Source organism: Vidua macroura, chromosome Z, assembly GCF_024509145.1.
Source record: "Vidua macroura isolate BioBank_ID:100142 chromosome Z, ASM2450914v1, whole genome shotgun sequence".
NCBI classification, from domain to species: Eukaryota; Metazoa; Chordata; class Aves; order Passeriformes; family Viduidae; genus Vidua; species Vidua macroura.
Genome location: NC_071611.1, coordinates 79,012,806 through 79,035,015, shown reverse-complemented (window position 1 = coordinate 79,035,015; position 22,210 = coordinate 79,012,806). Strand labels below are relative to the sequence as shown.

Sequence of the window (22,210 nt, the reverse complement as noted above, 5' to 3'; positions counted from 1 at the left end):
AAAGCCCGGAAAGTTCTCCTCTGCCCCAAAGCAGCACAAAACCCCCTTGCAGTCCAAAACCCACAGCTCAAAGGAACCAAGAGTAACACAAAACAGGCACCAAGCCCATACACCCACCCTGTACACCAAGCTGAACACTGAGAGACAACCAGGATGTGAGGAAACCAAAGGCCACGTGCCCTTTTGGCCAGCAGTGCTTCTGACTAAAGCCAGTTTTAAATTTGCTTTTAAATTCTGTGGGTGAAATCGTGCTTTGCTAATATCCCAGAGAGTTCCCTACATTGGAATGCCTGCCATTCCTGCCCATTTACTGCATGGCTGACATCAACCAGCAAATTGTAGGGCTCGCTGAAGGAAGAATGACACCTAAGTGGGGAGAAAAAGCCAAGTAACCAACCTGCTGCACACACAGCACACTGCTGCTGCACAATCACAGCACCTCAAAGAAGCCTTTGGGGCCTGTGACTCACTTCTGGCAGCTTTCTTGGGCACACATCTGGGAGTCACAGAGATCTGACTCTAATGGACACACAGAAAGAAGGAACAGGAAATCAAATCCCAGTGCGGGACACCGGAGAAGCTGGTGGGGGGAGGAAACCAATGTGGCAAAATGGGCAAGTCCCACCGAAAAAGGAGGAGACCCTGAGGCAGAGACCAAATAGCTCAGCTGGTGGGCACACCTTAGGAAGGCAGGCTCAGAAAAACAGAGCAACCACAAGCCTTCCAAAGTTCAGAAGCTTCCTTCCAGGCTGCATATTGTCCTGATGCAAATTCCCTCTGTGTGTCAGACTGGAAGTCAGGACAATTCTCAAGAAATGACTGATTAGATGACGAATGCCTTTGCATCTACAGACACCACATTTGCACCGTCCTAGTGTCCTAATCCCAAAGCTTTAAAATGTTGGTGGGTGACCCTCATTTCCTCAGGGCTAGAGATCAGGGAGTAGTTTCAAGCATGCACTGCTTACAAAACAGTCCACAGAGCTATGCATACCGTTTTCTGCCCCCCAGTCACAAAACACTGCTGTTTCCTCAAATGAAAGCAACAGAAAGCTCTGGCAGCCTGCCCCCACCCCAAGAGTTTCCAGCCAATTTTTTCCTCTACTTTCTACGTCCTACGTCTTAGCAAAAGTGCTTTCTGCCAGCACAGTGAACTGGAGACAGACCATTTGTTCACGTGCAACAGCACGGGTTGGTGCTCCAGCCTGAGAGCTGGAACACAGGAGCTTGGGCAACTGAGCTTTGAGATGCAACAGAGCCAGAGAACGAAGCTGGCGGTGACTGCTTGGGGAGGAAAGTGGCCCAGCAATGGTACTGCACACAAGCTGTGGAGGAGGCACTCACTATCAGCATGACAGCCCTCATAATAGCACACAAACCCCCATAGTTTTACACATGTATGTCTATACTGCTGCCTTTATAACCTTTTGGAAGCAGTCAGAGCTAGCAGGATTCACCCAGCATCAGGAGCCAATGCAGCCTGGGAACCTGCTGATTTATGGAGGCTTCTGGCTTCCCAGGTGAAGCCAAGGCAAGCCCTGCTGCTGCTGCTGCTGCTGCTGCTCTGCCAGAGAGCTCCGGCTGGGCAGGGATGGCACCACTGTGCCGCGGGCTGTTTCTCCTTCCAGAGCTGGGCGCTGCTTTTGAGCCAGTAGTGGCAGCTGGTGGGAGAACAAATGGGCCTTTTCCTGCGTCAGCACTTATGGACGCACTAGGCCCACCTTCAGGGGAGACTTTCGGCCCCCTCAAAGGAAAGCAGAGGGACACAGTTGGAAAAGGCTTCCTTTCAAGCCGCGCTCGCTCTTGGAAAAGGGAGCCGAGCGCCAGGACGAGCAGCAGGGCCCGATCCCGCCCCCGTGCCTGCAGTGAGGGGCGGCTGCCGCTGGGGGGCGCCATGGGAAGGGAGCGCCCCTGCGCGGGCCGGGCGGGGCGGGGCAGCCGCCAGGGGGCGCCTGGGGCGGGGCGGGGCCCCTCTGTGAGGGGGGAGAGCCTCGGGCAGCTGCGAAGCAGCGCGGAGCCACAAACGGGACTGACCGTCCGCAAGGACAGCGCCAGGGCAATGGACAGCGCCCGGGCACAGCACAGCTTAAGCGCAGGCTGACCGGGAAGGCAATCTTCCCATGCACTGCAGGATTTAGGCGTTTTGATTCCACAGCCCTGCCATGAGCTGGCTGGGCACAAAGCCGCCCCGAGCACCGGTGCCTCCTCTCCAGGCTTGCCAAGGTACGAAGTGTTCTTGTTCACAAATTTCCAAGGATTTAAATGGCAGGATATCTGTCAATCTCTCCTTTTCCTACACAGTTCTTGTTCAGATAAAAACCTGGTCCTGGTTTCCTACTCATGTTGCTAGAAGCTGGAGGTTTCACTCCAATAATATCGTCTGGTGAATTCCTTCAGTCCCTTTTACTTAGAGAGTGCCTGGCAAACAAAGTACCTATAGGTACACCGTGGATAGCATGAAACATTGACGGGTCGGCCAGGAGAACACTGTTCTGTCCCCCTGCAGAGGGACTTGGAAGTGCTGATGAGCTGAGGGCTGTGAGCAGAGGCTGGGCTTTTGCTCGTTGGCAGAGGCTTTGTGGGCACAGCCACCCGTGTGTGATAAGTCAGGCAACGGCAATCTGAGCTTTGTCCGCTGAGCTCAAACTCAGCTGGGCTTTCTGTGCTGGGCTAGATCATGAGGAAAGGCTGCCCAGTCACCTGGAGGGGCTTGCTTTGCTATTTGAAGTGGTAAAATTGTCCTGCTGTAGCTGAGTTTCCATGCAAGCTGTTTTCCATACTAAGGTGTAGGGTTCTTAAGGCACATCATACTGGAGAAACTGCCCCTGTGTGCCAGGAACAATTGCTCTTCGTCTTCACAACTTGTAGGTCAGAGAAGGAGAGCCTGCAAAGCAGCCTGCTGGAGGCTCAGCAGCACGTATCAGAGCTGGAGATAGCCAGGAGCCGTGTGGAAGCCCAAGTGCGCACAGCCACGCAGGCCAAGGAGGCGATACTGGGTGAGAGGCTGGTGCGCTTTGTTTCTGGGGATCGCCCTGCCTAGTGCAGCTGCTGCGAAGCCAGCTCTGTCTGCAGGGCTTCTGAGGAGTGAAGGAGCTGAGGGCAGCTTCCTCCTGGCCTGAAACTGAAAGGGCTTAAGGTCAGCAGATTCCTCTGCTTGTGTAGTCTCTGACTGTTGCCGTGTGTCATGTTTGCAGAGGATGTGAGGGGCCTTCGTTGTGAGCTGCTGGCTGTAAGATCTCTCAGCAAGCAGCAATGTGAAGACATGGCTCAACAGCTCCGCTGGGCAGAAGAGCAGTGCAGCAAGGCTGTGAGACTCTGGCAATCTGCTGAGGAAGCGAAGGAAGAACTGGTAAGAAACAATACATCCCGGAAGTTTTCAGGCAAGTTTGGAGGGCTGGCTTAGCAGAAGAGCAGCCTGAGTCTGTGACATGGTCGCAAGCATCTGCTGTAGGCTACACATTGCTGGGCCAGGCAGCAGAGGGCTTCAAGGGCTCCTACTTGAAGGCCTGTGAAGACCCAGAGGACAATGCTGGGACAGTATATGCAGCCACAGGTTGAGCACGGGCATAAGCCAAGTTCCCCAGGAGGCTGGGTGGTCGCCACCCAAAGCATGGCAGCGAAGGGGCAGCGTCTTCCCCACAGCCTCATGCCATGCAGCAGACTGCTGCTGACCTTGCTGCCAAGTGCAGTGCCAGCAACTGGCTTCCTTGCTTTCTGTCCTTCCACAGTGGACAGAAGTCTTCCCTTTGAGCCTGAAGCAGTTGCAACAGGCCCCGTGTTGCTGGTATTTCAGCTGGTGGCCTGTCTTGTGACTGGGTCATCGAGGTGCTGGCCTCGTCCTCGTCCTGCAGTCCATCTGCAGCTTTTCCTTGATCAAAGGGCAGGGGGAATTTGAGAACAGAGTCTCTGAGAACAGACAGAAATCCTGAAGAGAGGGGGGCCAGGAAACAGGCAGCCATCAGAGCAGGGAAGGCAGGTGACCTCTCCTTTCCTTACACATGTTGGGCCTCCTCCTAGGTTTCTTGTTAGGGCAGGAGTGCTGGAGGGCACAAAGTCACTAGTGTGCACTCTTCAGGTACGGGGGTTGTTGGAGGGATGAAGCTTCTATTTTTTTTCTTTGGGGAACATTGCTGGGACTTCATCTGGAAGTGTGTCTTCCCCTCATCAGGCGAGACAACAGCTGGAACAACAGAGGTTGGAGGCGCAGAAGAAGATGGAGCAGCTGGCAAAAGCCCTGACAGAGGTACAGAGGGGACAGGAGAACAGGCTGCTTGAGATGAAGCAGTAAATTCCCATCATGCAGCCTGGGCGAGGAAAGATAAGAACCAGAGAGAGTCAAGAGGCACAGAGTGTGAAAAGAGAGTTTGTGTGTTGTTTTGGACTCCACTGGGCTCCTTATGGGCACTGTTTCTCTGGACACTGTCTGTCTGGGTGGCATTGTCTCTTAGCTGGCCCTTGGTAAATAGAAGAAAGAGAACAAACTGCTTTTGGAAAGCGTCAGCACGTCAATCTTGGTTGCCACACAAGTGATGTGTGGGACGTTTAAAGCCGTCTTCTCTTTGTTTCTGTGCAGCTCCAGTGCCAGAATGCTGCTCTGTGTGATAACATGTGCCAGCTGAGGCAGGAGCTGAACAAGCTGAAGAAAGGGCAGGTGAGCCTGACTAGCCAGGTAGCAGAGGGAAGGACAGGGATGGGGGCATGAACTGGAGATGTCAGGAAAGGGGAAGCAAGGACTACTGCAGGCACTGGAAGCACAGAGCCTGGCAGGCTCCAGTGCTGAGCAGCAGACAGAAGAGCTAGGATGGAAGGGTTAGAGCTGGGTAGAGAAGCAGAAGGAAGTGGCTGAACACAAGTGCTTTTGAGACTGCAAAAGAGGAAACCTGAGCGAGATTGCAGATGCCAGTAAGATTCCTCTTGACAGAATATCAAGCTGCAGGCAGAGCTGCAGGACGCTCAGAGGAAGATGAAGGCCATGGAGAAGAGGCACAAAGAAGAAATGGAAAGGATGCATAAGGTCCTGCTGCAGTACAGCCCAGCTGAAGAAAAGCAGGTGAGTGAAAGAGCAGGAGGCACTGCAGTCGTGCAACAAGTGGTCTCTGCCCTTGCTGCCTTTCCCCTGCAGAGCAGCAGGTGGATGGGGGCAATGTCTCTGACCACCATGCTCTGTGGTCTCCATGGCAGCTGGTCAGAAGGACACTTACTGGGCCGCTGAATCTCAGCTGCTGCCCTGGGCAGCAGGGCTAGTGCTTTGGCCGGTGGGCCAGCAATCCTCTGAATGTATTTCTGCTGGCCTCGTAGTGCTCGCTTTGTTTTTTGAGGGGTTTGCTCAGGCGAGCATGGTGACCCACACAGATTCTGAGCAAGTTGTCCCTGTCCATGGTGAATGCAGTCCTCAGAACGGGGTGAAGTGTGAAGTTGTTCTTTCCCTTTTGCACTCTCTACTACGGCTGACTGTGACAAGCTGTGGTCTCTGACTGCTCGTTTGGGTTTGACTGGAGGTGGAAGAGTTGGCAGCTCAGCTTGCAGCCTAACAGCACCAGTGCTGTTCCTAAGGGCTTGCCTTTGAAATGCTCTGTCTGGGGCATCTCTGCCGGGCACCTTTCTGACACACACAAATTTCTTGTCCCAGATGGACGCAGGATCTGCCATCAAAGCTGCCGCTGCAGCAGCATCCTCCGAAGAAGCCTCCTCTCCGCAGCCCGAAAACCCGAGCGTGAGCAGTTCGGCCCTCTCAAGCCGGGAGAAAGAGAAGCAGTTCCTGAAGCTGCTGAGTACGTCCTGGGGATTTCTTGTGCCATCGAGCAGCGCATTATAGTGTGTGCCTCAGCATGAGCTGTAGCACATGTTCTTCCTCGCTTTGGTGTCAGACAGACCTTTTGGACTCCCTACAGAAGCCATTGTTGTGCTCGGAGGCAGCCAGGGAGCATTTGGGGCGTTCCTTTTGCCTTTGAGGGCAGCTGGGCGTGGGTGGGCTTTGCCTGAGCTTCCCTGTGCAATAAAGACAAAAGCAGGGATTGTGTCCTGAGCCGCAGTAGCCTGCAACCTATGCAGTGACCGAGTGAACATGTGTGTGCTAGTCTGGCCAAACGGATCAGAACAGTTGGCTTCCTAGATTCCCTTTAGACTCCTGACTTGTCACCAGTCATTGGAGACAGAATACATCAGTGAATTTGATTGGCTGTGCAGCTTGTTTAGTGCTGGTCTTGTTTTTATGACTCTTAGTACTTCTCCTATTCCTTCTACAGTTGTTTTTGATAAGAATCCTCCATTTTGGTTAGCCTGACCTCCTTGAAATGAACATCAGGTGACAGCATAATTAAGAGAGGAAGAGGTCTTTTCAGTACGCCCTAAAAGTTAAAAAATGATATTCTTAGAAGAATCTTGAGGAATCAGAGAGGAAGAGTTCTTTTCAAAGTGCCCCAAAAGAAACAAAACAGGATACTCTTTTTACAGTCCCTCTTTGATATCTTAGTTGTATGCTTAGGAAGATGCATCAAAGAAGGAAGCCTCTACTGCATGTTCCTCTGGTACCAGGCACGCTGTACTGCTACTGCCCGCTGGTAAATACTCCTGGAATACTAAGCATTGGCCTCAATCCCTGCACAGATCGTAGTCTAGGAAAGCACACCAAGGCCTTGCTGATTCTGCAGTACAACTGAGTTGCTTCTTGCCACTGGTAATAGCTGCCAGTGCAGTGCTGTCAGAGAATAAGCGGTCAGGTACAGAACAGAGCCCGGTTTACTCAGCGTCTGCCACCAGCTGTAGGGACAAAAGGTGGATTGATCTACTGCTCCGTAGGTCTGAAGTCAAAGACAATCATGTTCTGTCTTGAGTGAGGTCAGCAGCTTGTAACGGGGCTCAGTCTGGCTCTGTCTTCTTCACACTGGCTGTCAGTGGCCATTTGTGGGCTTTGCCGAGCTTTTTGTCATACCTGCCCTGCCACTGACAGCTGGTGTGACTGCAGACGCTGGAGCCTTCCTTAGCTGTGAGGTTGCAGCTGCCGTCCCGTTGCTGCAGCTTTGCCTGGACTGATGAAAGGATCAGCATCTCATTTGTGCAGGTGTCTGTGTCACGGCAGCGCCTGAGGAGCGGCGCTGTCCTTGTTCCCCGTCTGGGCTGTGCCCATTTGGGAAGATGGGGCACGTGGGTGGTGTTCAAGGGGCTGAGTCCAGTGTCAGTGACTGCTGCACGCCAGGCTGAAGACAAGGACTTGTAGTTCTTCATTAAAGGGGGAATGGGCAAAGTCATCTTCAGAACTTAGCCTGCTCATCAATGAAGAGGGTCCTAATTCTTAGAGCCATTGTTCTTGGTTATAGCATGAGCTGCTGCTCTCTAAAAATGTCAAGCCATTCTTTAGGCAAACTGCTGAGAGGTAGAGAAGTTGCCCTCCTCTGCCAGAATTCACTTTGCAATATTCTTTCTGCCTTGGTGCCTGTTCTTTTCTGGTCTCTGTCTGCTCTGATGCTTTTTCCATAGGCTTAGTTTCCTCTCAAGGCAACCCTTCAATGGAGTGTGGAGAATCAGGCTCTGTGCAGGCCAGGTGTGCTGCAGAGCTGCCTGTCTTGCTGGGGCTGCTGTTGTTGTTCTTGTTGATGTGAGTGGAGCTGGGTTTCAGATCTCCTGGAAGTCAGGATCTCTGTTTTGAAGTGTGCTTCTTGCATTTTGTTTCTCAGGGCATGTGGTGAGTGTGGGAGATCCAGAGAAGAAGTACACTGGATGGAGACCTATTGGCAGTGGGTGAGTGCAGCCACGCTTACTTCTACAGAACCATGGGCCAGGTATTTTGGTGCTGCAATATCACGTGGGAAGTCAGGCAAGCTGCAAGCATCTTCAGCCCCTGTCTTTAGTCTGTCCCTGTCTCAGTGCTGAGGCAGTACAAGGCATCATGAAAGATCACTGGATGCTGACGACATCTTGCCTGCCTCAAGGAGCAGGACCTGGAAGCCTTCCTGTCCCTCAAACATGTGGCGCCAGTTTGCCTATTTTCCCAGGAGACATGGTTTTTAATGATTCCAAGTAATTTGGCCACACTCATGAAGGAAGAAGAACCTGAGAGAGCAATGTCCCACCTGATAGCTGTCAGATAGCAGCTGTCAGTAGCATTTCTTAGTAGTATTTTGCTGAAAACAACATTCCGTGGTCAGGAAAATAAGGAAGGCTGTGTGGTGTTGCCTGAGTTTGGCAGGTAGGATGAAAAGGGAGTGGTGAGAAGGCCCAGCAGGACTGTATGTTTCATTGCCTGGAAAGGCATGCCACAGGCACAGATGCCAGAAGGAAAAGGCGAAGAAAACACCCGCATGCACAGTCTAGTGTGTACATTTGAGATTTGTAGCAGCTCTTTTCCTTCTGGTTGCACCCAGCTTTTCCCTTGGACACTCTGCGTGGCAGAGGGCTGCTGGGCTGCTGTGCCTTTGGCTGAAGAGTAGACAAAGCCCGGTGGTTTTGAGACACTGCAGGCAGCAGAGAGCTCCTGCCTGGGCTGCCTTTTGCTTCTCAGCACTGACCAACTTCTCTGTTCTTGCCACTGTTCTGTTTCCAGGGGGTTTGGAACCGTTTATAAGGCCTTCAATGCTGCCACAGGACGAGCGGTAAGTGCCAACAGCCCATTCAGATTTTGCAGCCCTTGAGTGCTTTCCCTTGTGATGTGATCCGTGGCCAAAGCTTTGGGCCGCCTGACTCTTTGCTGCAAAGGCTGTCCCACAGAAGCAGCCTGTCCAGAGGCAGGCTGCAAAATGCATTTGGGACAGACTTTGTGCTCCCTCCCTACCTGAATGAATGCAAGGATGGCGGTGGTGCCTTTCAGAGAAGGACACGCTGGCTTGGACTTCCTGGATAAACATGCATAGATTAGCAGATGGCAAGAGCCATCATTCCAGCCCAATTCCTCTTAAGCCCAGGTTCAGACACAGATAGGATTTCCCATTGTTTTCCATCACGTGGTTCAGTTTAAAAATATAATGCAAGTCCTAAAGAAGGAGAGATCTTGTTTGGAGCACAGTTTTGCCTTTCAGTCCTAGGGAACCTAGTTCACACACAGACACACACACACACACACACACACACACACATATGCACGCACAGATCAATGAGAAGAAATTGATGAAGAGCATTAAATAATACAACCTTGTGTTGATCCTGTGTTGAAGACATGGTGTCTTGGAGAGTGCCGCTGCTCTTTGGGACGATAAGTTCATAGTCCTTGATTCTTGTTTTTGGCTCTCGGCAAATACAACTGCATCTTTCTGGTAGTTCATTATCCACCTGCAGTGCTGCGCTCAGGAACTGCACTTGGAGGGAGGTGGAGGAGGCGTCCGAAAGCCCGAAGCCCTGCTTATGACCTGCCGTGCATTCATAGGGTACCACATAAAGGGTTATTCATTCTTAAAGCCACTAAAGAATTACAAATGACAATAATTCCACAGTGTAAACCATGTTCAAGATTGTTCTTCAGAGTTGTGAAACCCAAACTGAAGAAGTTAGGATGTGCTAGGATTGTAACTTTGAGTCGCCTTGGAGTTCTTTCTTGGACAGCATGTTCCCCGTCATGTAGGTGTGTGTTTCCTTTGGCACCCAGTCAAGAATGGCAGCCATCTCCAAAAGGCTGGTAAAAGCCCCTAGAAATGCTAACGTATTTCCAGTGGTTTCAATTTACCTTCACAGGAGCGAGATTACTTTTGGCTTGCAAAACATGTGTAAATGATAATAGTAGTGATAAACAAAGTCTGTTTGAGAAGTCTGCAGGTGCAGAGAGTGCTGTTAGCGCTTTGTGGTTGATGGTTTAGTGTCCATTTCTACCGAGGTGACAAGGCATCCAGGCCCGTGAGTGCACGGAGAAAGAGGCTCTCGTAATGTCCGCTCCTGATGGCTTTTCAATGTCATTGTAGGTGGCTGTAAAGCAAGTTAATCTCCAGCAGCAGGGCTGCGAGGATGTGTTGAAGGAAATCCTGGTCATGAAGGAATATAAGAACCCCAATATTGTCACCTACCTAGAAAGGTAAATATTCTGGCAGAAAATGGATCTTTCAATTAACATCAGTCTAGTCCTGCATGGGAGGAGATTGCATTTTGTCCCCATGAATGCTTCCTGGCAGAAATAGCTTGGAGATCGATCTCAGAAACCTGGCTCTCTTACTAAGCCAGCAGCATGTTTCCCAGGCTCTTGCCTGATTAGAAAACCTTTCTCTTTCTCTCTGACTGAGCTGAGAATACCCACAGCCTCCTTTTCCACGGATGTGCCTTCCTCATTCAGACGGCACAGATGGCATGCACTGGATAGCCTGGGTGGAGTGTGTCTTCATTTGATTCCGTCTTCATTTACCAGTGACCTGGAAACAAAACTCAGCTGCAGTCTTTCCTTCATCCGGCACTTCAGCTGCTCACATTCAGCTCCACGCTGTTGCTTTCATCTTGCAACTACCTTGTCAATGAGGATGTCCTGGTGGTGTTGGAGTATATGGATGGAGGCTCCTTAGCTGATGTGGTCAGCATGAAAAGGATGGCTGTAGGACACATAGCAACAGTGTGTCGGGAGGTAAGGGGCCCTGCTTGTGCTTGGGATGGCTTGGACAGGCTCGTCCCTCAAAAGCGCTGCAAAGCGAGTGATTCCATGTTTAGAGCTTTCTTTCTGTGTTCCTCTCATGCTTTGGAGAAGAAAGAGCATTGGGAGTGAACTGCCTGCCAGTGTCCCTGCCCTTACTATAGTCTGTTCTTTACTCTTCTAGACCATTGTTGAACTCCCTGTCTCGTTTTCATTTGTATTTTCTGTTCTGCACTTTGCCTCTCCAAGCCTTTGCCCAAACCCTTTCTGCATTGCCTTCTTTGCCTGTAAGTGCAAAGGTGCTGGTGTCCAAGTTTTAAACCAGCAGCAAAGCCAAAAAGAGACTCATCTGTCACAGTCCCAACTTCAAAGGATGGCACGGCACCCACCATGCTGCTTGCTACTGAAAACTGACAAATGAGCTCCTTCCAAGTCTGCTGTCGAGGAAGCCCTATAACCCTTGTCCTCCAGCCTCCCACCCAACAGTGATCCCCTTGGTACCCAAGGCAGGAACTTTTTCTCTTTTGGCAAACCATTGCTTATCCTCCAGACAGGGAGAGTGCATCCAGTGCAGCAGGGATCACTCTGACTGGCTTTGCAGGGGACAGTCTTGAGCAAGGACTGATGTTTCCCTCTCAAGCGCTAATATCTTGCCTTGGAAAGATCCTGCTCTCCTCCTCGTGTTGCAGCAGCAAGCACTTCCTCTTGCCAGCGCTCACTGCTCCTTTGAGATCTGTGAATCTTCAGGAGCAGTGTCCTTTTGGGTGTGATGAAATCAGATCAGGCTAACTTTTGGCCTCCTGTTTCTTCTTTCTCTCCCAGAGCCTGCAAGGCCTGGCTTTCCTTCATGCCAACCAGGTGATCCACAGAGACATCAAAAGTGACAACATCCTTCTGGGCCAGGATGGCTCCGTCAAGCTGGGTGGGTGTTCTGGGTCAGGCGCAGCGCTCCGGGGAGGCGGTGTGGGGCTGCTTTTGAGCGGCTGCCGGGTGCCCAGCAGTGGTTCTGGTGAGAGGGCAGGGAGCACTCTGGGAGCCCAGGGCGGAGCTGTAAGGGGCTGAGTGGTCTAGAGAGCAAGAAGGTAGCAAGAGTAACTTTGGTTTGTGTGTGTGTTCCTTCCAAAGGGAGAGAGTTACAGTGTAAACGTTCCCGTGCCTGAGGAAAAGCCAGGGTGGGAATCCTGGGGGGAGGTTGCTAAGTGGACAATTGCCCATGTCCTTGGCTGCAGCCCTGAGGAATGAGAGCCCAGCTGCTTTTCCAGCTCGATTCAGCACTGCATTCTGAGACGTAGAGTGAGGAAGCCTTTTCCTTGTTTCCCTACTTGAAGCAGTGTTTGTTTTTCTCCTCAGCCGATTTTGGCCTCTGTGCTCCGCTCAGCCCTGAGCAGAGTAAACGGAGGTCGATGGTCGGGACCACTTGCTGGATGGCACCCGAGGTGGTGAGAAGAGAGCCATACGGCCCCAAAGTGGACATCTGGTCCCTTGGCATCGTGGGAATAGAAATGGCCAAAGGAGAGGCTCCTTATATTCGGGAAACCAGTGAGAGGGTAAGGTGCAAATACGCTCAGAGAGAGCGGTGTCCTTCTCCTCTGTGTCCATTAGACAAAATCCCATGCCCACAGCTTAAAGTGCTTCCACCAAGGCCCACTTGTAAAAACGTCCTTGGGGCTGGCATCAGCTGTCAAGGCAAGACCTGTTGCAGCTTGGAAGAGCTGGGGTTGCACTGGAGCCTTTTTTCCTTTGGGAGGGAAGGCTCATCTCTAAGCATCTGCTAGGCAAGAAATTGCCACTGCAGGCTGGAGCTTAAAAGATGGGGTCTAGGTGAGCACTGAAGGATATGGAAGAATCACGTAGAGTCTCATGTTTCCTTTGGCTTCAGGCTAAGTACCTGATAGGCAAGCAAGGCGTACCAGACCTGCACAAGCTCAGGCTGCCCTCTGGCTTGTGTGAATTTCTGGGCTGCTGCCTGCAGATGGATGTGGACAGGCGAGGCTCTGCCAAGGAACTTCTGCAGGTACAAGGCAAAGCGGCTGCAGCCCAAAGAGCTGTTCCCTGTCAGGGTTTGTTCCTCGGCCAAACTCCAGGGCTTCCGATGGGACCCCCACATAGTAATATCCACTCTGGGTGCTTTTCCAATGAAAACCAAGCAGGATCCAAGATTGGTTGAGATTAGAAGGGACCAGTGAAGGTCATCTAGTCCAAAACCCCAGTCACTGGCAAAGACATCTTCAAGTGGATCAGGTTGCTCAGGGTCCCATCCAAGCTGACCTTGAATGTTGCCAGGCTTGGGGCTCCTCCCAGCTCTCTGGGCAGCCTGTGCCAGTGTTTCAGCACTCTCCTCGTAAACACTTTCTTCCTTAGAGCCAATCGAGTGTCTTGTAGCTTAAAACCATTTACACTTGTCCTCTTACAATTGGCCCTACGAAAAGATTTGTCCCCATTCTTCTTAGAAGGCCCTACAAATATTGAAAGGTCTCCTTGGGGCTTGCTCTTCTCCAGGCTAAACAAGCACAACTCTCCCAGCCGTTCCTCAGAGGAGAGCTCCCAGCTTCTGGTCATTTCTGTGACCCTCTTTTGTTCTCAGGTGGTGTATTCATGTTTACCTGGTAGCAAAGGAACTGAAGTATTGCAATGCCAGGGACGGGGGCTTGAAGAACACAACAAAAGCAGTCTAGAACCAAGTGGTTCTAGATTGGTCCGTGGGAAGGCAGGGGCTGTGGGGGAGCTCACTGTGAGCATCCGAGGGCACTCAGCTTGTCCCTCCTGCCCCAGCCTTAGAGGTTTCTGCCAGCCAGACGGGGACAGCTGAGCAGGAGTTGTGCCAGCCCCATGTGCTGCCTGGCCCACTCAAGTAGATGAGAATTGCTGCGGCTTTGCTGCCAGGTTTTGTGGCAGACAAGGAGCTGGTGACCAGGCCATTTCCTTGGCTGTTCCTGCTGAGAAGGAAGATGGCAGCCAGCACAGGAGCGGGGGGCATGCCAAGGCAGACACTGCTCTTCCTGCAAGCCAGAGCTCAGCCCATCTGTGCCCTGCTGCTTGTGTCCTTGCTCCTGGCTTGCTGCTGAAAACCTGCGTGTCCAGCGCTCCTGAGAACAACACGTGCGGTCAATAATTTCAGAGCCCTTGGGAGTCTCTTGAGGACTGCCCAATGCCCCACATCTCTTTTGGACACTCAAATAGCCCATGTCTGTAGAAAAGAGGAGCTGGAATAAGTGTGTTGAGTTCTTGAAAGGAACAAAACCTTTGGACAGCAAGCAGCAATCCCACAGTGCTGTCAGGACAAAAATGCCAGCAAGTGATGACACCTTGAGGAACGGACTAGTGCAGTTCTGGGCCATGTTTGCCTGTGCTAGCAGCATCCTGGACATGAAGGCTCATGTGCTGATGGTGACCTCAGGCCACCTATGTTTGTGTATTTCTGGGGGCTAGAGGAATCCAGCTTGACCCTGTTAGGAAGTCAGTTTGGAAAAGAATGGTTCCTTTTTCCTTTCTCTCTTTTAATTTGGTTTGTTCCTTTTCCCCTTTGGGCAGCATCCATTTCTCCAGTCAGCAGAGCCTCTCTTAAGCCTCTTCTGACAGCCTGATCGCTGTCATCCCTGCAGCCAAGTCATGCAGGAAGCAAAGGAGATGACAAGGACCACTTCAGCACTTGGAGAACTGAACCTGTGAGAACAGGTAGAAATCCTGAGGGGAGAGGGGCCAGGAAACAGGCAGCCATCAGAGCAGGAAAGGAAGGTGGCATCTCCTTTTCCTCGTACCTGCTGATCCTGCTTTTGAATTTCTGCTTGGGACAGCATTGCTGGAGGGCACAAAGTCACTACTGACGTGCACTTTTCAGGTGGGGGGTGGTGTGAGGCATGAAGCGTCCACTGATTATTTGGGGAGCTTGGCTGGCACTTCATGTGGAAGTGTCTTCCTCCCCTCACCAGGAGTCGGAAGGGCAGCGTCTGGAGGCACAGCAGCTGCTGGCACAAGGGGAAAATTTCCTGGCAGAGGTACAGAAGGAGCAAGAGAAAAGGCTGCTTGAGATGAAGCAGTAAATTGCCATCATGCAGCCTGGGCGAGAAAAGATAAGAACCAGAGAGAGTCAAGAGGCACAGAGTGTGAAAAGAGAGTTTGTGTGTTGTTTTGGACTCCTCTGGGCTCCTTCTGGGCACTGTTTCTCTGGACACTGTCTGTCTGGGTGGCATTGTCTCTTAGCTGGCCCTTGGTAAACAGTGCTGGAGAGGTTTTTGTGTCTTCAGGGAGCGGTCTGGTGAGAGGCTACCAGAGCGCAGGTTTGAGGAAGGCAGGAATGGCGCTGCAGGCCCAAAGAGAAAGGGAAGCCCAGAGCTTCCCCTCAGAAGGAGGGAGGTCCCACGGGAAGCCCCTGAAGAGCCAGGCTGGAGCTGTGGGAGAGGGCTGGCTCTCAGGCTGCTGAGGAGGTGCCTGAAGCTGCTGAGTACGTCCTGTGCATTCTTTGTCCAGTCGAGCAGTGTATTATAGTGTGTGTGCCTCAGCATGGGCTGTAACACATGTTCCTCCTCGTTTGGTGTTGGGAGAGACATTTTGGACTCCCTACAGAAGCCACTGTGGCACTTGGATGCAGGCAGGGAGCACTTGGGGCATTCCTTTTGCCTTTGAGGGCAGCTGGCAGTGAGTGGGCTTTGCCTGAGCTTCCCTCTACAGTAAAGACAAAAGCAGGGATTGTTTTGGGAGCAGCAGATGGCTGTGACCTAGCCAATGACTCAGAGAAGGTGTGTGTGCTAGTCTGGCCACACTGATCAGAACACTTGGCTTCCTGGATTCCCTTTAGACTCCAGACTTGTCACCAGTCTTTGGAGACAAAATACTTCAGAGAAATTGATTGGCTGTAGGGCTGGTTTCATACTGCTGTTGTTTCTATGACTGTTTGTACTTCTATTATTCCTTCTCCAGATCACATAGGCCCCTGCCATCTAAATCCCAACTCTAAGGGCTTTTCAAATGAAAAGGAAGGAAACTTGCAGCGAAGCAATCGAGGAAGCAGAAGAGATGACCAGGACCACTTCAGGATTACTTCCTCCAAAGGCAGCTTGGAGCTGGACTCACAATAAAAGTCCTATACACCCCCAAGCCTGCTGGACGATTGCCTTCCTTGTCAGCCATGGAATAAGGCTCTACGTTCCCTTCTGAATTGGCCATTCTTTCTTAAAAATGGAAAGTCCCTCTAAAGGGCATCCTGGTGTGGTTTGGATTTGGCAACAATCTCCTCCATTTATCAGCTCCAACCCACACTGCCTTTGGAATGCTGTCCATTGGCTAGCTTTTTCCCCAATCATGGATTTCTGGATGAGGAAGAAAGGGCAATTGCATTTCCAGCCAAAACCCAGTGAAGAGCAGGGCAGCCAAAACATCCTGTGGAGATACAGGCTTTCAGCCGGGCACACAGAGGCTTTTGGTTCCTGCTCGGTGTAGCCGGCACGTCTCCTCTGTGGACTGCTCCTGCCTCCCACGTGGCCATGGCTAATAGGTACAAGGCTCTGCAAGTGGATCGAAGAAGGTGGGCACATCTGCTGGCAGTACAGGAGAGCAGAGAGGAAACAGCCTGGCAGGACCCTGGCCAGCAAGGCAAGGCACCCGCTGGACCTGCTCTTTGTCAACAGAAAAGGACTGGTGGGTGATGGCACGCTTGGGGTTGTCTGGGGTTCAGCAATCATGACAAGTCTCTGTGCTTGGCTGGGTTTGTTCCTCTTTCTGTGCTTTCTGTTGTCCCTGTGCTCTGCGGTGTCTACCCAGGGCTGTGTAGCTGCACGGCACAGCTAAAGAGCAGGAGGGCCTCATTTGTCTGCCCTTTGATATGGCTGCTCACGGCAGCCTTTTCAATCTGCAAGCTCCATCTGGAGAGTGACTTTCCCCCTGTGTTTGGTCTCAGAGGCCAGGGCCTGTCATCTGTAGTCTCAGGTGGCATTGAGGGCTGCCCAGTGCCTCAGGCTGCTGTGACCCTACCGCAGAACAACAGGAGACAGTGGCAGGTGGTTGTTTCCAAAGTCACATCCTTCAGGGGCGGTGTGCCATGTGTGTCCTTTGTCCAGCCCAGCCCCAGACCTAGGGATCAGACGCAGGCGCTGCTGCTGCTGCCACTGAAGTCAGCGAGGATTTGGTGGTTGGTTTCCATCCCAGCAGAACTGGTCACTTATGAAGCCGGCTGCTGATGGCGCCCTGCAGATCTCTGGGCTGCACGGCTGTGAGGGAGCTGTTCCTTGTTGTTTTTCTCCATCAGGGAAAGCTGTGCCGGCCAGGTGTGCGTCTACAGGGCAAACAGGGAGCGCGCAAGTCTCTTCCATCTGTGTCTGCTGAGAATGGTGATCTTTGAGATTAAGTGGCACAAAGTCAATTGCTTGTGGTCCCTCTGTGGGTATCCATGTTAGGTAATGCTGCTAAATCTGCCTGTAGCACAACAGCAGGGGGAAAAGCCTCTCAGCTCTGCAGGTGCGGTAAGCTGCCATTGGTGCGCAGAAAAACTGCATTTTGTCTTTATGAGGAAGAGAAGAACTGGCTTAGCAGCGAGAGAAGGTGGAATGGTTCTTCTGATCTTTCCTTCTGCCTCGTACAGGCAGATCTCTGTGGCTCATAGGTGTGCCCCTGACTGGCAGTAAACGGGGGAATCCCTGGAGCCATAGCCAGGTTGGGCCATGAGATGCTGGCTCCAACTGGGAGCACAGCCCTGGGTGGGCTCACCTGCAAAGTGTGGGCAGACTGTGTCTTGGAGGTCGGTGCCACAGGCAAAGTCCATCAGTTTTGCCTGTCCGGTGGCCAGGTCGAGGAGGATGTTCTCTGGTTTGATGTCCCGGTGCAGGACCCCACAGCTGCTGCAGTATTGCATGGCCTCCAGCACCTGGAGGAACAGCCCCTGCACCACCTCCTCCGACATGGAGCCCCCATGGCAGAAGGAAATCAAAGAGGTTCTAAGACTGCTCAGGGCGCTCCATCACCAACACGAAGTTGTTAGGGAGCTGACACCAATCCAAGAGCTGAACAACACCATGGAACCCAGTGGACACCTTGTCCAGCAGCTCGATCTCCACGGGCACGTGGATTCCATTGGGCTGCAAGAAGACCACAATGCCGTCAGTGGGGCTGATGCCGTGCCAGGGGTCTAGAAGCCCTCACCCAGCCCAGGATGCTCTGAGCCCTCCACTGAGCTCACGCCAGCTCTCTCCTGAGGCGTCCTGGCAGCTTCCACTCTCCCGGGGCCTCAGCTTACCCCGCCCGTCATGTGCTGTTTTCTGCTGCTGGCCCAAGTCATTCACCAGCTCGCCCTAATGACGGATGCAATCCCGCGACACACATTTGATGGCCACCTGCGAGCCAATGGGAGCAGCGGGCTGAGCTCAGATCCCACCCTGCCCAGCCCCGCCTTCCCTCTCCTCTGCCCTCCCCCTACTCCGCCCCTTGCCAGCCCCACCACCCACCGGGGCGTTGTCCGCCAGGCACGTCCCCAAGCAGACGGTGCCCAAGGCGCCGCGGCCCTGCAGGTAACCCAGCGGAATCGCTCCTGCAGGGCCTTCCCTGCAGGCGAGGTGTGGCTGTTGGCGTTCAGGCCGGGGCTGGGAACGGTCCCCGACCTCCCCGCTACGGCCCCCCAGGCACCTCGGGCTGGGCATCCCCATCTGAACAGGGCACTGGCATCGGGCTGGGCGGCCACGCTGCCGAGTGGCAGAGCTCAGTCCGGGGAACCTGCAGCGGAGGCGGGAGTGAGGCCCTGCCGCGCGTGTCCTCCGCGGGCCCGAGAGGAGCCACAAGCGGAGTCGGGGCCGGAGTCGTGACAGACGGAGCTGAGGGGTGGCGATGCTGCCCAAGACGCAGCTACTGAGGCCTGCCCGGCAGCACCACGGGCAGTACGGCGAGGGCCACCAAGGAGAAAGCGCTGCCGACTGCTCTATGGACTCGCTCCATCATTTGAGCAATGCTGCTCCAGTCCACAGACCATGAAACAGAAAGGGAAAAATCACCCACTTGCAAGAATGCCCAGAGCGTGCCGTGAAAAGATTAAAAAAAAGAACTCTTGCAAAAGTCCCCAGATCATGCAACTAAATTGGTAAAATAAGGACACTTACATGAGTTTGCAGACTGTGCCAAAAAAGGAGGATAAAAGGACACTTGCATGAATTCTCGGACTGCACAGCAAAACAGGGGAAAAAAAGAAAAGGACACTTGCACAAATCCACAGAGTGTAGAAGAAAAAGGAAGAAAAAAGGATACCTGCACATGTCTGCAGACCCTAGAATTGCAGCTGAAAATAAAAGGATGCCTGCATTTGTCCACAGACTTTACGGCATCAGGCGACAAAAAGGACTCCTTTGACAAGGCACACACTGTCCCAAAGCAGCACAAAACCCGCTTGAAGTGCATAACCCATAGCTCAAAGGATCCAAGAGGAACGCAGAACAGGCACCAAGCCCACACACCCTGTCCTTTGGCCACCAATGCTTCTGACTAAAACCAGTTCCCTAAATTGGAATGCCTGTCATTCCTGCCCGTTCACTGCGTGGCTAACATCAACCAGCAAATTGTAGGGCTCACTGAAGGAAGAATGATTTTTTAGCGGGGAAAAGATGCCGACTAACAAATCACCCATATGTGTTTGCATGACACAGGAGCAGCGTTTATGTTGGCAATATGGCAGGGACACGTCCTCTGCACGGGGCAGTGCCCACGTCCTGTGCATGGCAGGGGGTGCCCTTGGAGCAACCCTCACACAGTGAGGGTGCACCCATGGGGGCATTTGCCCATTCTCTCCACTTCCACCAGCTCCCAAGTCAGCCCTTCTCTTGACAAACTTCTCCGTCCAACACTGAGCTCCTTGTGCCTTTGCCAAAACCCACTCCCGTTGGCTTGTGGGAAACCTGCAAGGCCAGATTCTCCATGGATGTGGGTTTGAAATCTCTGTCATGCCCACGATGGGTACGTGCTGCATAGTACTGCATTTTTCAGTCATTTGCTGCTCTCTCATTTCCGGCCTGCAGGAGCTGAGTAAATTGATCCTGGTTTTCCTGAGCTAACTTAGTCTTTTCTTTTCAGGGCCATATAGCTCACTGAACCACAAACTTCACATCTACTGCGGACAGTTGCAAGCACCAAGCAGGGCAAACGATCCAAAGTGCAGTTTCTGAAGAATTCTCCTCCGTCATTTCATTCTAGACTTCCTCATAACGTGCCTCAGTACCTCAGGTTTCCAGTCTCACGGGTAACAGGAGAAGGCCGCAGGTCAAGAACAGGAGTTCAGCCAATGGCTACAGGAAGCAGAGGAATTTGCAAGGCAGGTGAGTGCTGGAGCTGATGGAGGCCTGCCAAGCTGCCTGCTCTTGTCTTGCTGCTGAAACCCTGAACTTCAGTGCTCCTGAGAACAGCACTTGGGCCTAAATCCCACTGGAATCAGCATTTCTTAGAGGGATTGGCATTTGCTGAGGAACGGCGTACGCTGCTCATCCTCTTGGCAGTTAACCCAGGCCATGTGTTAGAAAGGACGAAGCTAAGTGAGTCTGTGGAGTTTCCTGGGAGGAACAAAGCCCTGTGACAGCAAGCAGCATTCCCAGGCTGCTCTCAGGGGGAAAATCCCAGCAAGCTGATGACACCTGGATAAAGGGTGAATACAAATGTGAGCTACGTTGGCATACAATAGCAAGGTCTGGGACATGAAGGTAAGGGGCAAATAGTGTCATTGATGCCTTTGCTCAGGTGTTCCATATCAATTTAACTGAAAATGTCAGTGGTAAGTCTATCATCTTATTACATTAGAAAAAAAAACAATAACAAAATGACTTTAACTTCTGTGGCTGCTTTGTCTCTAGGTTCAAACGTTGTTAGGTTTGAATTCTGATGCCTGTTGGAAAAGTGAATAGAATTAGCAGAATTAATGCATTGTTTAGTTATTTTTTGGTTTGTGCTTGTTTTGAAGTATTAGCAGATGCTGCGGTGTGTCTAAAGTAGTGTTAAATTCATATGAACTGAGTGGTGGGATGAAGTCAGAAAACAAATTCTGTCTGGCCTGGATTTTAAAAATCATGTAAGCCACATTCACAGCACCTTTAGGTGAAAAAGAAAGAATGTTTTTCTTTGGTTTGCTGGTTTATTTGTTCATTTATTTATTCATTTGTAATTCTCAGCTGATAATAGGCACAGTGAAACCAGTGCAACTGCACGAATGATTGCTTCAGGGAGAGGCTTTTTGAGTCAAGTAGAGCAGCTGATCAGTATGGGAGCAAGTATCCACTGCAAATCCTCTAATGGCTGGTAAAAAACAAACAGGCAAACCAAAGCATAGATTTGTCAGTATACAAATGAGAAAGACTTTTCTTTAACATTTAAACTAATTGCTAACTTAACAGGCTACTGTAAGCAATAGTAAATTTTGACATTCGAAACATATTTGAACTTCTGTTTATCACGTTGTATTCCTGAAATTATAAATTGAATTCAGAGTCTTAGGCTGTGTGTCTTTTGAAGCAAGAAGTTTAAAAAAGATTTCTGTGTATTCTTTCAGGATGGCTGTGGACTGGGCTAAGCACTTGGGAGAGACAGAGGTGGTTGACTTGTGGGAATCCTACAGGTAAGCTAAAACAACTTTGTAGAAACAGCTGAAGGGAAATGTTGAAGGGAAATTTGCATTTTGGCTTCTAATCAGAACAATTTTTAGCTTTTTGTGCCTTTAAGTCTGACCTAAATAGCAGGATTTATTTGAGACCAGGAATGTTTCAAAACCATGCTTTTTAAAAAAATGGTGTTTGTAGTCAGTGTATTTCTTTGATTATGTTTGATTATTGATTTGCACTTGATTATATGCAAATCCTAGGATAAGTATAGTTACAGTGGCATAGACTTCTTTCATGTTATTATTTTTTATCATTTTGATGCGGGCATTGCTATCATGATTATATGTCTAGGCAGGAAATGAGTCTAGTGACTTAGATAAATAGAGATAATGATTCTACTATGTACCATTTTAATTTCAGATGCTTATTTAGGAAACAAACCTGTTGTGTTTTTGTCTATACATTGTTGTCCATACATAGTAGCCATATGAAAGAAATTCAGTAGAAGTGACATTTGTACTAGGTCATTCAAGAATTGGTTTCTGATTAACGTACAGTTACAGTTCAGTTGTCGTTTTGCAGAGACTAGTATTTTTAGAACACTTTTTAGTGTAGTTTCCACTTGCATAGTACCTGCTTATGGGAGGAAAACATTTGGGAAAACATTGCTTTGAAACACTTTTTATTTAACAGGTAAACAAGTGTCGGAACCCAGGGTGTCCCTCAGACACTCTTGGATGTTCTGGGCTCAGGGCAGAGGCCTCTGAGACCCTGGCAGGCGGCCAGGGACCCCTGTGGTCTTGAGCTTGACCCATGGAACAATTTACCAACTTTGCAGGAAGAACAAGAAATCACAAAAGTTTAGATATTATAATAGAAGTAGTCACAAGGTGAATGGTAGAATTTTTTAGTGCTGTACAGGGGGGTTTTAGGCCTTGTACAGGGGGGTCTAAGGTTTGTACATGGGGGTCAGAGGTTCTAAGATGGAGGAATTTGGGCGTGCCCTGTCCTCCTTCTTTCTTCTTCCTATTCTCCATGTTCTTGGTGATGTTGGCACTCACAGATTGGTTTAGAGTAGAAAGTCACTGTTCAACATAGGTAGTAGGTATTGGGGAAAAAC

General features: G+C 51.1%; 1 protein-coding gene across 1 annotated transcript; it reads left to right on the top strand.

Moving 5' to 3' along the window:
* The first annotated feature begins 1,247 nt into the window (after positions 1-1,247).
* Positions 1,248-16,304, top strand: LOC128822412 (serine/threonine-protein kinase PAK 2-like). The gene is made up of 4 exons (XM_054004112.1): positions 1,248-1,311; positions 11,367-11,459; positions 11,888-12,092; positions 16,295-16,304. The coding sequence occupies exons 1-4, from the start codon at positions 1,248-1,250 to the stop codon at positions 16,302-16,304; spliced, it is 372 nt and encodes a 123-aa protein (XP_053860087.1).
* The last annotated feature ends 5,906 nt before the right edge of the window (positions 16,305-22,210 follow it).